This window comes from Oreochromis niloticus, linkage group LG6, assembly GCF_001858045.2.
Source record: "Oreochromis niloticus isolate F11D_XX linkage group LG6, O_niloticus_UMD_NMBU, whole genome shotgun sequence".
In the NCBI taxonomy this organism is placed as follows: Eukaryota; Metazoa; Chordata; class Actinopteri; order Cichliformes; family Cichlidae; genus Oreochromis; species Oreochromis niloticus.
This window is the reverse complement of record NC_031971.2, coordinates 40,167,905-40,181,675: the sequence shown is the minus strand read 5'-3', so window position 1 is coordinate 40,181,675 and position 13,771 is coordinate 40,167,905. Positions and strand designations below refer to the sequence as shown.

Genomic DNA, 13,771 nt, shown 5'->3' with positions numbered 1-13,771 from the left:
AATGCTGTAGACTTCTACATCATGCACTGCCACAGAACACCCTGTGTGGAACTGTGACATACCAGCAGCTTTAACTACTTGCTGATTTTACATAGAATACCTGGTACAGAGGAAGTGAGACGGGGCAGGCACAGGAAAGGGTGAGCAGGCAAAGCTTCAACAACACAATGTCCCAAATTATTAGTGATGAGCTTATAGAACCAGTCCACAATTGCTCACTTCTTTGTACAACGCCATTTCTGCTGCACAGTATTAACTATGCTTATTGAAGATTATTGTTTGCATCGTGCAAATCTTTGAATTTTTACACAATGTGAGTTCACTGGTGTTCCCTCGACCCCCCAAAACAAACTCATACATTAAGCATTAAAAACAAGGTGAAAGGTCATACAGGACAGTGTTTGTTCCTTTTCTGGGTAATCTTGATAGAAAAGTTTTCAAAGGCTTGACAATCAATAAATAATCTCGTTTATTCTCTGCTTCCAGCTCTATAAATCTGTGCCCTTTCTTTGAAAATTAGGTCAGGCTAGAGCAAAATGAAATCTTTTGCAGATCCAGTAAAATCGATTCATATTGATGTTTAACTGCATTAGAGACATTTCATTTGTCTTCTACACACTCTTGGCAAAACCTCAAAATTAGATCTCACACACTCAGAAAATGTTCCTTTGACTCTTTTACTCTGTTGCAAACAAACCGCAAAACAGTTCTGGTTTAAATAATTAGTAATAATACTTTAATAAGTGATCATTATAGCTTCATGAAACACACCTAAAATACAATAAATGAGGATGAATATTTATTTTTTTCAAAAGGTAAAAAGAAAAATCATAACGGAAGCACAAAAATGGTCCATGAACAGCTCCGAACTGCAGTCATAACACTATTTAAGAAAGTTGGAACCTGCCCCAAATAATTCAGTCCAACATAAAAGGCCGAGGAGATGCAAGAAAATATTAAACATTTATAATGATGATTCCACATTTAGTTTCCTGTGCTCAATCTAAAAAAAACCCCCAAACCACAAAATAGTTAAAACAATATCATTTAATTTGTTTGCTACAAAAACTGTACATGTTCCAGGTGAGGCGACACTTTTTGCCAAAGCTTGTGTTCGTACTTTTGGAAATGCAAGAATAAAGAGGACCATTCTCACACCTTCCACAAGCAGTCAGTGCTAATCAGTCAGTGTAACCCAGTGTCTGCTGGAGCAAAGCAGATTAAACCCAAATTCAAACGCAAAATATAAATGTTAATGCCAAATCCTTACCAACAGTCATGACTCGTGCTCGTGTTAAAAGCAGCTGGGTGTTGGACGTCTCAGTTGAAGAGCTGCTGCACAGTTGTCATGCAATATTCTTTGTTCCATTTCCACTCGCTCACAGCAAATGGCAGCAATCAGTGTGGCGTGAAGGCGGCAAATCAGCACATTTCAGAGTAATCTGTGCTTTTGGAACAGAGATCTGCGTCCTTCACTGTATCTTAAAGAAAGTCATGTGGGAGGAAAGAAAGGGCTGGATGCTGCTGGACATATAAAGTTCTGCTTGTTTGCCTGCAGGTGTGTGTGTGTGTGTGTGTGTGTGTGTGTGTGTGTGAATCTGACAGAGGAGGTGGAGGCAATAAATAATTACTGCCACGATTGACAGGTCAGGTTGGATGAGGACGGGAGGACCCTCGTTAGCCGCATCCATCCTGAGCCACATGTTTCTATGACAATGTCAAATGCGCTGCCTATTAGTGCCACTTATACAGACGTGCCCCTTCGGGGAGGCAAACACATCCATGTGGAGACCCTCACTATGGCAACCATTTAGAGTGACTCTGTCCTTTCCATTGCATGTCATGCTTTGGTTTTGTTGAGGGATGTGTCTAATCCCTGAGAGACGACTGGCGGGGTGGATTTGGTCAGAGAACTGTGAGTCTACACTGTTACAGGTGTGCGTGTGAGATTCGGTTCAATTGTTGGAAAACAGATAAGGTGTCACTTCTCAACCGTCATCATTTTGTACTGTCTAGATTACTGAGACGTGTAAGGATATAATTACAGAGAGCACAGTGTAAGAAACGGCAGCCTGCTCTGTTGACGGTGTCTGCAAGACTGTCAGCTGAAGAAAGAAAGGATAAGTGTGCCATTTGCATTTAACTGGTGTTGTGAAGATTGCCGCCTCAATACACAAAATGCCTTTTCTGATGAGAGTGCCGGGTATGCTTTTTCATGCGCAACTGAGGCCCTAACTGTTATGGGTGTTGGGAGGGGTGTTGTGTGTAAAGTGCTCCCTGATGACTTGCTTTAAAGATGGGTTTCAACCTGTTATGTGTCTGTGCCAATCAGGTGGCTGGAATTAAAGGCATGTTAATCGCCAACAAGAGGCACGACAACCAGGTGAAAACCTACATTACCTACAATAAAGGGCGGGACTGGAGGCTCCTGCAGGCTCCTGCATCTGACCTGGAGGGGAATGACATCCACTGCATACTGGTAAGGTAGACGTCAAATGGGTCAGGGTTAGGGTCTTGTGTTTATGGAAATGTATGGAAATTACACACAGACTCGTTTTCATATCTTAGTGAGGACATCTATTATACATAATAGGGCTGCTTACACCTAACTGTAACCCTGACACTAAAACCACATTTTGAGCCTCAAAAATGTCTTCAAACTCTGGGGACGGGCATGTTGGTCCCCACAAGTATAGTAACATGAAAATTTTCTGTCCTCACAAAGACATCTAAACATGCACACACACAAAAATATGTTTTGCTGATTTGTAGCACTGCTCTATAGCCAGAGCTTACGAATGCACCCTCATGAAGCCTGTTCTAAAACCTAAAATAAATCATCTGTGTAGTAAATAATAGTTGGAAATTGGTCTTTTAGTTGGTGAAAGCCCTGATTCTCACAGGTATGAACATTCTCACCAAGTCAGCAGTTACATTTCCCACAGCCAGATGTTTCCTGCACTGGACAAGCAAACCTTAGCTTAATCTGCAATCTAGTTTTTAGGAAACCCCTTCCAGTGAACCGTGGACCTGTGGTATAGCACATGGAAAAGATCTGCAACGTCCATTCATTAAGAACTGGTTATCATTTAAAACTGCATGCTCAGATTATTCAATGAATTCTAGCTATTTAAATTAATTACAGTTAGATGAGTACACACGGCCCAGATAGACATGTGCATGCTAGTCCAAGTCATGTACTAAAAACTAATATTAGTGCATAATATAGTGTCCAACCTCTGTTTTAATCATGCGGAAGATGCAGTACTCGAGCGGCAGATCCAGATCAGCTGTACGTGTTAAAGGTCTGTCCTCATTAGATAGCTTCCCTGCATCTAAAACTAACAGGCAGACCGTTAGCAGGAATCATGGTTGAGACATTAGGAGGACTTCATGCTGTTTAAGAGGTTATTTCAGGGCCGTGCGGTGTGGCTTACAGGTTCCCTGTGATTGTGCATTCATGTGACATTTTAATTACTGCTGTAGATTCCTTTTGATTACCCTGTTCAGTCCCACTGCCCTCGGTGTCCTTACACCAGTGACACGCTGTCTGCTGCAAAGATGAAAGCAGACACGGGGTTTTTTTCTGCTCCGTGAACAAATGTAATTGTCTTCTGTTGTTTGCATGCCCTGGAGGCTCAACTTCACACTTTAATGCAAATTCCATCATTCTTTGTTTTAATGACAGATTAAATGTAATTAGCAAAACTTCTGAAGGCACCGTTAGCTCTCTTTGGGAGACTAATGAATCAGGAATTTTTTGTTGTTTGTTCTCTAATTTTTCTGACCCTATCATTTTCACATAACAGATCAGCACTGCTTCCCATGCTATTACCTGGCAGTTAATTAGATAAGCTAGATGCATAGCAAGACTGAGTTAGATCATACTTTGTCCATTATTATTGCCACTTACAGTGATGCACGTATGCATACATAGTTGTTCTTATTTTCAACTTGTCTGGGCACTGCATCTAAACTTCGGTGCTTCTTTTCTCTAAAATCAACATCCACTTCAGTTTATGATTTCTTTTAAATCTTTTACAGCCTTTCTGCTCCCTTCATCTACAACTCCAAATGTCTGAGAACCCTTACTTGTCAGGAACAATTTCCACCAAGAATTCTGCACCGGGAATCATAGTTGCCACAGGTGAGTGAAAACACTGAACACCAAAGACAGTTTGCACATTAAAAATGCATAAGATGACTTTTTTTCATACACTGAACACTTTACGTTTACCAATGTCTGCACATGTAAGGTAGCTTAAAAATCTGGATTTTCTCTGATGCTTCAGCTGCTTCTAACAGACAGTGGACTGATTTCGATTGTATGTGAAGGTTGCAGGTTGAATTTTGGAATGTGCATGCTTATGCTTGCTCACAGGTGCCTTCCCTCACTGCCACTGCCTCTTTTCTGCTCCATCTCAACATCAACACAACATAGACGTCAACACAAACTCCACACAAGCACACTGATATGGCTTCAGGTGGTATTTCTTTAGTGATAACGTTAGTAAGCAAACTCTTTGTCTAAATTAGCAGGCAGGCTAACATCAGCTACCATTAGAAAAATGATGAAGTCCATACAGAAACGTTCAGTTTGCGGGTAAAATCAACCCATGAACTGTCTTTCTTGCTCTTGGTAGTGAGCGTCCAAGTAAATCACAATACATTCATCTTATTACAGTTGCTCAAATGCAAGATGTACAGTATGACTAACATTTGATTTATGCGTTAATAGCCAGCATGGGGAGGTTAATCAGTTAGCAGCAACTCCCTGGCAACCACCAGTTGCTAGGCAAAAAAACCGCATTCCCCAACTGGGTGATGAAAAGCTCTTACTGTGTTCAGTAGCAGTACTTCTGGGTCATCAGTAGTTTGCACGGCACACGGTGACTAGTCTGCAAAAACATAGTAACGACTCTCTAAGCAGCACTAAAACTTTAAAGTAAAGCCTGTGCCCCAGAACTCCAGCCAACATGTTTTTGAAGGTATAAGTTTTACTTTGAAGGCAAACTGTGTTTGTTTCCGAGGGTTTCTTCCATGCAGTAAGCAAACGAAGGAATGACAACGAGGTTTTCTTTGCAACTGATTTTACCAAGCAGGAACCGCAGCCTCCAGAAAACCGACACCAGCCAGCCTTGAGCAGCGTTGCATGACGTCACACAGGAGGCCTTTACACAGTATTTCTCCTGGTCTCTCTGCATGTGTGTGCAGGACAGTCCTGTGCCTGTCTCATCAGAGTGTCATCAATGTTTTTCTGAAGTGGTGCATAGTAAAAATAACAAATTTGTACAATGCTGATTTTGATTAATAATGTTATATTAATTATAATAATGCATCATCTAATCCAGAATGTTATTTTACATTTGTAATAGTATATTGCATATTAACATTGCACAGGTTTAGTTTTGCCTTATGTTGCTATTTTAGTATGAAAATTAACATTTCACAGGATCAAGAGTCGTCCCAGTCAGCAGCCTGATTATCTAATGCAGCTCTGATGTGACCCCTACTTGACCCCCACTTAAGCTTCTGTCTCAGCGATTCTTTAAGCTTCACTGTGCAGAGTGCACCGCAGGAGCTCCGCTTCACGTATAGACTGACATGTTGTGGATGTGTCCATCAGTTTTGATGCCTTGTGTGGGGAAAGGCCACACTTATGTGTTGTGTGTGCCTGTAAGTGTTAAGGAAGAAAGAGAAATGAGATGAAGTAGATGTGTTAGCGCCAATGGAGGAAAAAAACCCTTGGTTTTGCTTTGAGCGTGTACATTTATGTTGTTTTGTCCTCGTTATGTGAAAACGCTGAATAAACATACATTCCCAGCGTGATGCTTGCACACTATGTACTCATGTGCGCTTGTGTGTATTTCTGGCTGAGACTTTGCTTTGGCACCGTGATTCACTTTGCCCGCTGCGCCTTTTAAGACGTCAGCTGGTGCAGAGATCATCTCACCAACATGACAAACACCATCCAGATCAAACACGTGCCTATTTACTGAGCCGCGGCCAAGATAGTAGAGCAGTACAACAGAAGAAACAAGTTCACTCACTGCACACTCGCAGGAAAAGGCTTTGGAGGCGCTGTGCTGCAACACCGCAGAATGACAGCGCGAGAGAGGCACCCACCCTCTTCTACACCGCGCATTACGCTGTCCTCATAATGAAGGCATCCACAGGAATTAACATGAAATATTCTCTGTTATTCACATGACTTGCAAGTCAGCAAGCAAATACGGGAATCAAGCCAAGATGATAAATTAATCAGAGACATGGTGTGATTTACAGCATGTGTTTAAAACACATATGGCCTCTTATCTTTGTGACATCTCACTGTGTTTTTCATGCGCTGTGTGTGTGTGTGTGTGTGTGTGTGTGTGTGTGTGTGTGTGTGTGTGTGTAATTTCCACTGCAGGAAATATCGGAGCAGAGCTCTCTTACAACAATGTTGGCATGTTCATATCATCTGATGCTGGCAATACCTGGAGACCGGTGAGCCTCACACCTACATTTACACCCACAGCCAGCAGACCTGCAGCAGTTTCAAACTTTGACAGATGATGTAAAAAATTAAACACTTTTACAAATATTGTATTTTCTGGCTTCTTGTTATGCAACACCTTTAGTTTCCACTCCAGCTTACTGCAGGTTACAACAGGCTTTTTTATAAGACACTTCAGACACGCTACATGGCAAAGCAAGAGTGCAGACAATGATATCATTAACGGCTGAATTATTATAGTATTGTGCTTCCCTGCTTGGGTCATTCAGTCTGGGTTTTTGGCCGTGATGAACAGAAGAATGACCTCTTTAACTTCCCATATTTACCTCTGAGAGACTTGCCCACCTTTTACATTCTGTTTTTGCCCTTGTTAGGTCTCCTAGCATCTAATTCACATTGAGCTTCTGGTTTAAATGGTTTACAATCCACTGCATTTTAATTTTATCTGAATTTCACCCAACTTTTTTGGAAATGGGACATAATTTTGTAACCTTTGTCACTGTGTTTTTGATACTAATGTCTGTGAATGTCTGTTCAGATTTTTGAAGAGGAGCACAATATTTGGTTTCTGGACAAAGGAGGGGCTCTTGTTGCTGTGAAGCAGCCATCTGTGCCAACTAGACATTTGTGGTATGTCCATTTAGAGAACTTTTTTGGACAAGTTTCCTGTCCTAAATTGCTTTTCCAATTTCCTATGGCTCTTTTAAGGTTAATCCAACAGTTAGAGTTCCAAAAAAAGTGAATGTGCATATTATATGTGACACTTGATCCATTTAGTGATGCACTTTGACTATGGCTCTTAAAAAAAGAGAAAAAAAATCATACCCAATCTAATTTGAGGGTTTTCTTTTTTTCCCCCAGACCACTTATCATTAACAGCCAGCAGTCAGACCCCCCCCGCCGCCGCCTCCTTTTACTGTTTTCATTAACATGTTGCCTTCCTCTTGCCAAATCGGGTGCCTTGCTTTGCCTCCGTGCAAGCTAATCCAAGTGAGACCAGATCTGTGCGCTCGCTTTTGCAACAATTTTGAAATTAGTTTTAGAAGCAGTGAAGTGTAGCCTGCTGGGTTTTTGTCTCCCAGCCAATTAAAGTGCGATGGTAGAGGAAGTGAAGAAAAAAAAGATTGATATAAGTATCTCCACAGTCACTGTATCGCAGCTTTCATAGGCAGTTTTAGCTTAAACAGTTCCCCTGACTGAATCTCATAATAGGTGCATGGCAACGCTTTTTCTGTTGTTAGTGCTTTTAGCCAAATGAAGGCAGTGGCAACGTGGGACGATCTTCTGAGCACCGGCCTCAGTGGTGTTTCAACCCACGTCACACTCGGGTACTCCTAGTTGTTCTCACTTCAGCACCAATGTTGATATGCTGTCAGAATCAATGTAGCCCAAGACCCGATGATGAAAGCTGTCCAATCTTTTGTTCCCGTCTCCTTCTCCCTCTGCACTTTTTTAGTCAAAACTGAAACAGTTCTATTCTGGTCTTGTGTTTTTTCGCTTCTGTGTTGACTTTTTATCCAGGAAACAATGATGTTGCTTTTTTTTCCTTTGACACCGAAACCTTTCCTTTGTTTATGTCTTCCAAAAGCAGTTTTGTGCTTCTTTGTTTTAATAACTAGGCGGACTCTCTTAAATTCCCTTTCAATGCCTCAGCCTTTAATATTTACCAAACGCTACAATAGCTAATTGCACAGAGACTCGGAGACTCCTGTGTAGAGACAAGCCGGTCGTTCTGATCCCTACCTAAATCCTCCCCTATGACCAGGATCTAATAGAGAGCGTCTGTGTCTGCGCCGTCGCTGTTGCCGGGTTTGTGATGAGAATGTGTTCTGACGTACAATACACAGGGTCAGCTTTGACGAAGGCAGGCAGTGGACCCAGCACAGCTTCTCCTCGGTGCCCCTGTTTGTGGATGGAGTGCTGGTGGAGGCTGGGGCTGAAAACCAAATCATGACGTAAGTCCACAAAGAGCTGAATGATATGTTACAATGTGTTGATGTGATTTGAGTAAAAGGCAGCAGTGGGGCGTCCTCAGGGTTATTTTTGCTCTCCAGAGAGGCCCAAAAGATCGAGGACCTCTACAAAAGTCCTCAAGAGCTCTGCGGGATTGTGAGTCAGGTGGATATTAAGTCTCTCAAGGAAAGGGTTTATTCAAAGAAAGAAAACTTTTTAAATGAGACTTTTTCCTGTTACACCTTTAGAATATAATCAAATCTTGCATAAGTAGAGTAAAAATAAAACGGCCATGAAAAGCACCTTTTAAAGCTTTTTGTTCTTTATGGTGATAAACTGAGGTAAGGAGCACACAATTACCAGCTGTTATAGCTAAGCATTACAGAGTGACCAGGACAGATTTATGGAAACAGAAGTCAAACAGAGAACAAAACAGCCATCATAGATTACAGATCTAGCCCAGTTTAATTTAGCCAAAATGACAGCTAGGTGCTGTGCTATCATTTATTTACAGCAGCTAATGCCTCTGCTGACCCTGCCCCACCAATCCCAGCTTCTCCACAGACCCGGCTGGACCCGGAAGCAGGGTTCATATGTCATCACTTAAAGACCAGACAAGAGATGCAGTACAGTTCTCTCCTTTGAAGTACTGTGAAGTGGAAATCTAGCAGTCCTTTCCCACCTCACCACTGCTGATCAAAACTAATTTTATTGAGATCATTTTACTCCTAATTTCTTGCCCGCTTTGACTTCATATTAGCAATTTTACCCTGTTGCCAGATTGAAGCAAACCTCTTGGGAAGCACAGTGTCATTAAGAGTAGAACTGATACGCTCGAGTGTCACAATGTGCATTTTTAGTGGAAAATGGCACTTTATAAATAAAAAGCAGAGTTTAGGTCATTTAGATCGTTTGCCTCTTGCAGCTTTTTTGGACACTTTAGCCACCGTTCCGAATGGCAGCTCATCAAGATAGACTACAAGTCCATCTTCAGCAGGAAATGCACAGAGGAGGACTATCAAACCTGGCACCTGCACAACCAGGTAAAAATCTAAATCCATGCCATGCATGAAGGTGCTACCCGTGTGCTTTGAAAATGCTTTTCACCCATTTATGTTACATACAGGGCGAGCCGTGTGTAATGGGACAAAAGCAGATTTACATGAAGCGCAGGCCCGGAAACTACTGCATGCTGGGAAAGGACTACTCGAGAATCCTCTCTGCCGAGTCCTGTATTTGCAGGGCTCATGATTTTGAATGGTAAGATGATGTGGGCCTTTGTTCAGTAGCCCCTTTCTTCATAATCGTCGAGGGGGATTATGTTTCTCTCCATTGTTGCTAAAGGAGAACTTCATTAACGGCAGCTTTTGTTCTGCAGCACATGTACAAGCACACATTTCAAACGATGTGCTTTTCTTGAAATAATATTTTTAGAGTTTTTCATTGTGTTACTTTTTAAGCAATTTGTTACTGACAGCTGCTTCGTGTGAATAAGACTCAACAGGTCATTTAGCTAAATGCTGCGTTGAATAAAAAGAAAAAAATAGAAGTGGCTCTTTGAAAAACCAGCTTCTCTTCAGTAGCAGTTTGTTTTGAAGTGCATCCATCCAGCTACCATCAAATACACTCTTCACACCACTCACATGTGCTATTTAGGGCTGTTTCTGCATCCCTGCTGTAGCCACAAACAACGTGAGTCCTGTATCTTACAAAACTGTGTATGAAGGAAAAAAGAGACAAACGGATTGCACAGATTAGAAAAGAAGGCTGTTTTCAGCAACACTTGGGTTCCCTGTGTTCTATAAACACTTTATCCTAATTACATTTTTACTTCTGAGTAGACGCTGGCATTTTTGAAGAAAATGATCTCAATTATATTTGTGCTCATGTAAAATATACAATAAAACCTGAAGTGACAAAGTTACAATCCAGATTTGGTCCCTTCCACACTCACCCTACGAAAAAGAGCAATAAATAGGGTCCATCTTCTTATTGACTGAACAACAACTGTGGAAGAAGATCTTTTATTTAAGTGGAATCATATCCTATCCATGTGTCTCATTAACTTTTTCCGTGTGTTTTCCAATAATCTGATGAGTTTGGGAGGGTTTTCCACAATTTGCTCATAATGTCTGTCTCCGTAGCGCATGTCTGTGAGCTCACCGTGCTCGCAATTCTGTTCAGACCATGTGGGGGTGTAAATAGTTTCAATTTGTATGCAAATCCTAAGCGGTTGTGTTTTTTATCTTGTAATGACAGAGAATGGAAAAAAAAAACATTTCAACATACAGCAGTTATGTAAATAGCGTTTGTAGATGTGCAGAGAGTGAGTGCTAATTGGTTCCTATTGAACTAGTCGAAAGTTTTTAGTGTTTTTTTCGTTTGTTTGTTTGTCTCAGTCTAATTTCTGGCTTTCTGTCTTGCTGTTTTTCTCTCTGTGGGGAATTATTTGATGAATACTTAAAATTCAGAAACGAGGAGTTTTAAAAACCCATCAGTGCAGAATTGAAGTCCAAATCCTTTAACTTAATTTAAGGTGTGGAGAGTCTGCCTGGCACAATGATCAGCTAAATACATACTTATTAACGTCAGTTCAAAATGTCTGCAAACTATTGTGCATGTTGTGTAGAAGAGGCTGATTCAACAAAGTGAAAATTCAGATGTTCTGCATACTGACCAGCTGGCACTGCACACTGAGTCAAATCCCAGGTTTCCTTTACTGTTTGATGACATGTTTCCTGAACTAAATTTGGAAATCTGGAATCTTGTAGCAGTTGCTCATTTTGTTTCATTTGTTTCATTTGGTTTGTTCCAAGCAGACTCTGTTATGATTCATTTGTGTCATAAAAAGCAGAGCAGAATAACCACAGGCTGATGGTACACATGAGATTTTAGCATGACTAAGCGAATAATAAATCCATCTTCTGATCATGCTTTGAAAAAGAAATCTCATGACTCATACAAGCAATGTGTGTGTGTGTGTTTTAAACTGTGAAACATAGTCAGCATTCAAGATTCATGAAGGACAATGGTCGAGTATAATCCCTGATGAAAATCAACAAAATGCTGATTAAAGTCGCACTTATGCTAAAATCTTTAAATGGAACTCTTCATGTCCCCAAACCCTGAAATGACTGAGCCCATAAATTCATTGGGGAAGTGTTTACCAAGGTCAGGATAGACTTATATATACTAAAACTTGGACTTTTGTAAGACCAGATGTCTACTGTGCAAGTCTTGCCCACTGGTGGCCATAGAAAGATGACCCGACTTATGTCCCCCAGGCCTAGCTATGGGGGATCTTGAACAAGTAAATGGTAATACTGGGAGTTATTTAGGCTCTAAACAGGATTATGCTGTTTTAAAACATTAGGCAGAGCCAATGTAATTTCCCCTACCTCCGCCTCCTCCGCTCCAGTTAAGCTAAGCTAATCGGCCCCTAGCTCCATCAGCCATTATGAAAGTGGCTTTGACCTTCTCATTATTACACATTTATTAAGATGCATTACGTGGTTATTTTGTTGACTGCAAAAGTGTTATTGTGAACATAAAGCACATCCTTTGTCCTAGGCTGTACTCTGTGCCGACCTTTTACCTATTTGCCAACATGCGCCTGTGCATCCAATCAATCTTGGCAGCTCGCTAATGAAAAGTTCACACTGTTGTAATCGCACATTCATACTGGACTAGTCAGCGACAGGCTTGTTAGTTTTGTTTATTTGTTCTGCATTGCTAACTAATTAATAAATCAATGTCGTGAGCATTATTAGAGTGGACACTTGCTTACTTTGCTTTGTTACGTGTAAATCATGTCCTCACTGGGAACATTGACAGGCAACTTGAGAGTCAGTCATCCTTAAAGATGGTGGCAAACCTTTGCCTGCAGGTTGTGTTTCCACACCCACAGATTCACACTACTGTGGTACATTTGTGAGCAGCAGCAGCCTTAATCAATACTTAATAATGATGCGTCTCTGTGTCAGACAGGCCCCTGGTCACCAGCTATGAACGGAGATAAGATGTAAATGGGGAACACACTGCAGGACAATAAGTCCCTTTTCACATGCTGATATTGATCAGGTACCGTGTGGATGTTCTTTGTTGTGTAACAGTGATTATGGATATGAGCGCGGCAGCGACGGGAACTGCAAGCCAGCCTTCTGGTTCAATCCTTCCACCGTGTCCAGGAGCTGCAGCCAGGGCCAGAACTATTTCAACAGCACAGGGTAAGGACCGTGGGATTCAGTACAAATTCACATTTAAAAGAATATAGTACAGGTGTTTGCTGCGCACATTTATGTCAAGTGTTTTTGTGAACAAACAGGTCTTTTCGGAGGACTTCTCTACAGTAGGATGTGTTTTCATGGCAGATAGGGATCGCAGATTTAATATGATCAGTGCAGCAGAAAGCCAATGCCCACAATCTGGTCCTAATGTGAGGATTTAAGCTTTGGCTTATCCTCATAAACATGTCCAGGAAAAAGCTTTGAAATCAGTAACATTAACCTTAATCCTACCATCTCTCGTGCTCACAGGACCCAGAGGTAAACTGTTCATTATATTTCACAGGTGGTTCATTCTAAATGTTTTATGTTTTGTGATGACCTGTCAGTCAGTTGGTTTCTAATTACTTCTTGTCTCTGTTTTCTGTTGCTGTTTTAATTTGGGACTATGCAGCTTTAATAGATGAAGCTGTTTATTGGGGTCATGTTCGTCACAGGTCATAAACTGTTGGTGAGTTTGGGGTCCGCTGTCTGTCATTTTAGAGGATAATTGTGAAGGGAATTTCTCCTCATTTTCCAAAAGTTGATTGTATTAAAACTATAAAGAGAGACAAAGACTTTCAGATCTGTAGCCAAAACACGATAATTTAGGTTATAGCAGCAAAACCTTTGAGGTCAGTGAAGCACGGGTGGGTTTTACTGCTCGTACTTACACTTTCTCTCCCAGAAGAAGATTGTTTTATTCTTTAATTCAAAAAACCACTGACCGTAAACATCCCCTGGACATGTACAGAGGACGACTAGTAGATATACTGGACAAAGTATTTTGAAATTGAAGCTGTGAGGCAGAATGAAAAGAGGAAGGCCTTGGAGAAGAGTCATTGATGTATTGAAGGAGAATATGGAGAGAGTTGGATCGACAAAAGAGGAGGCAAGAGACAGGGTGAGATCAAGGCAGATAATCCACTGCACTGAAAGAAGAAGAATGTTTCACAGTCATTGTATGTGGTTACTAAACGCCACCAATCAATCAGTGAATACTGACCATATCTGGTCAATTGATGATTGAGACCAGGGTAGTAATTCGGCAGATCCT

At 41.2% G+C, this 13,771-nt stretch overlaps 1 protein-coding gene across 2 annotated transcripts in view; it reads left to right on the top strand.

Moving 5' to 3' along the window:
• Positions 1-13,771, top strand: part of sorcs3a (sortilin related VPS10 domain containing receptor 3a) — a 241,040-nt gene that overhangs the window by 179,406 nt on the left and 47,863 nt on the right. For both annotated transcript variants that reach the window (XM_005470161.4, XM_019360519.2), the window contains 8 exons: positions 2,333-2,479; positions 4,045-4,147; positions 6,413-6,489; positions 7,038-7,129; positions 8,347-8,454; positions 9,378-9,495; positions 9,579-9,712; positions 12,565-12,678. In XM_005470161.4, the coding sequence (XP_005470218.1) occupies positions 2,333-2,479; positions 4,045-4,147; positions 6,413-6,489; positions 7,038-7,129; positions 8,347-8,454; positions 9,378-9,495; positions 9,579-9,712; positions 12,565-12,678 (893 nt within the window). The remainder of the gene's footprint in view (positions 1-2,332; positions 2,480-4,044; positions 4,148-6,412; positions 6,490-7,037; positions 7,130-8,346; positions 8,455-9,377; positions 9,496-9,578; positions 9,713-12,564; positions 12,679-13,771) is intronic.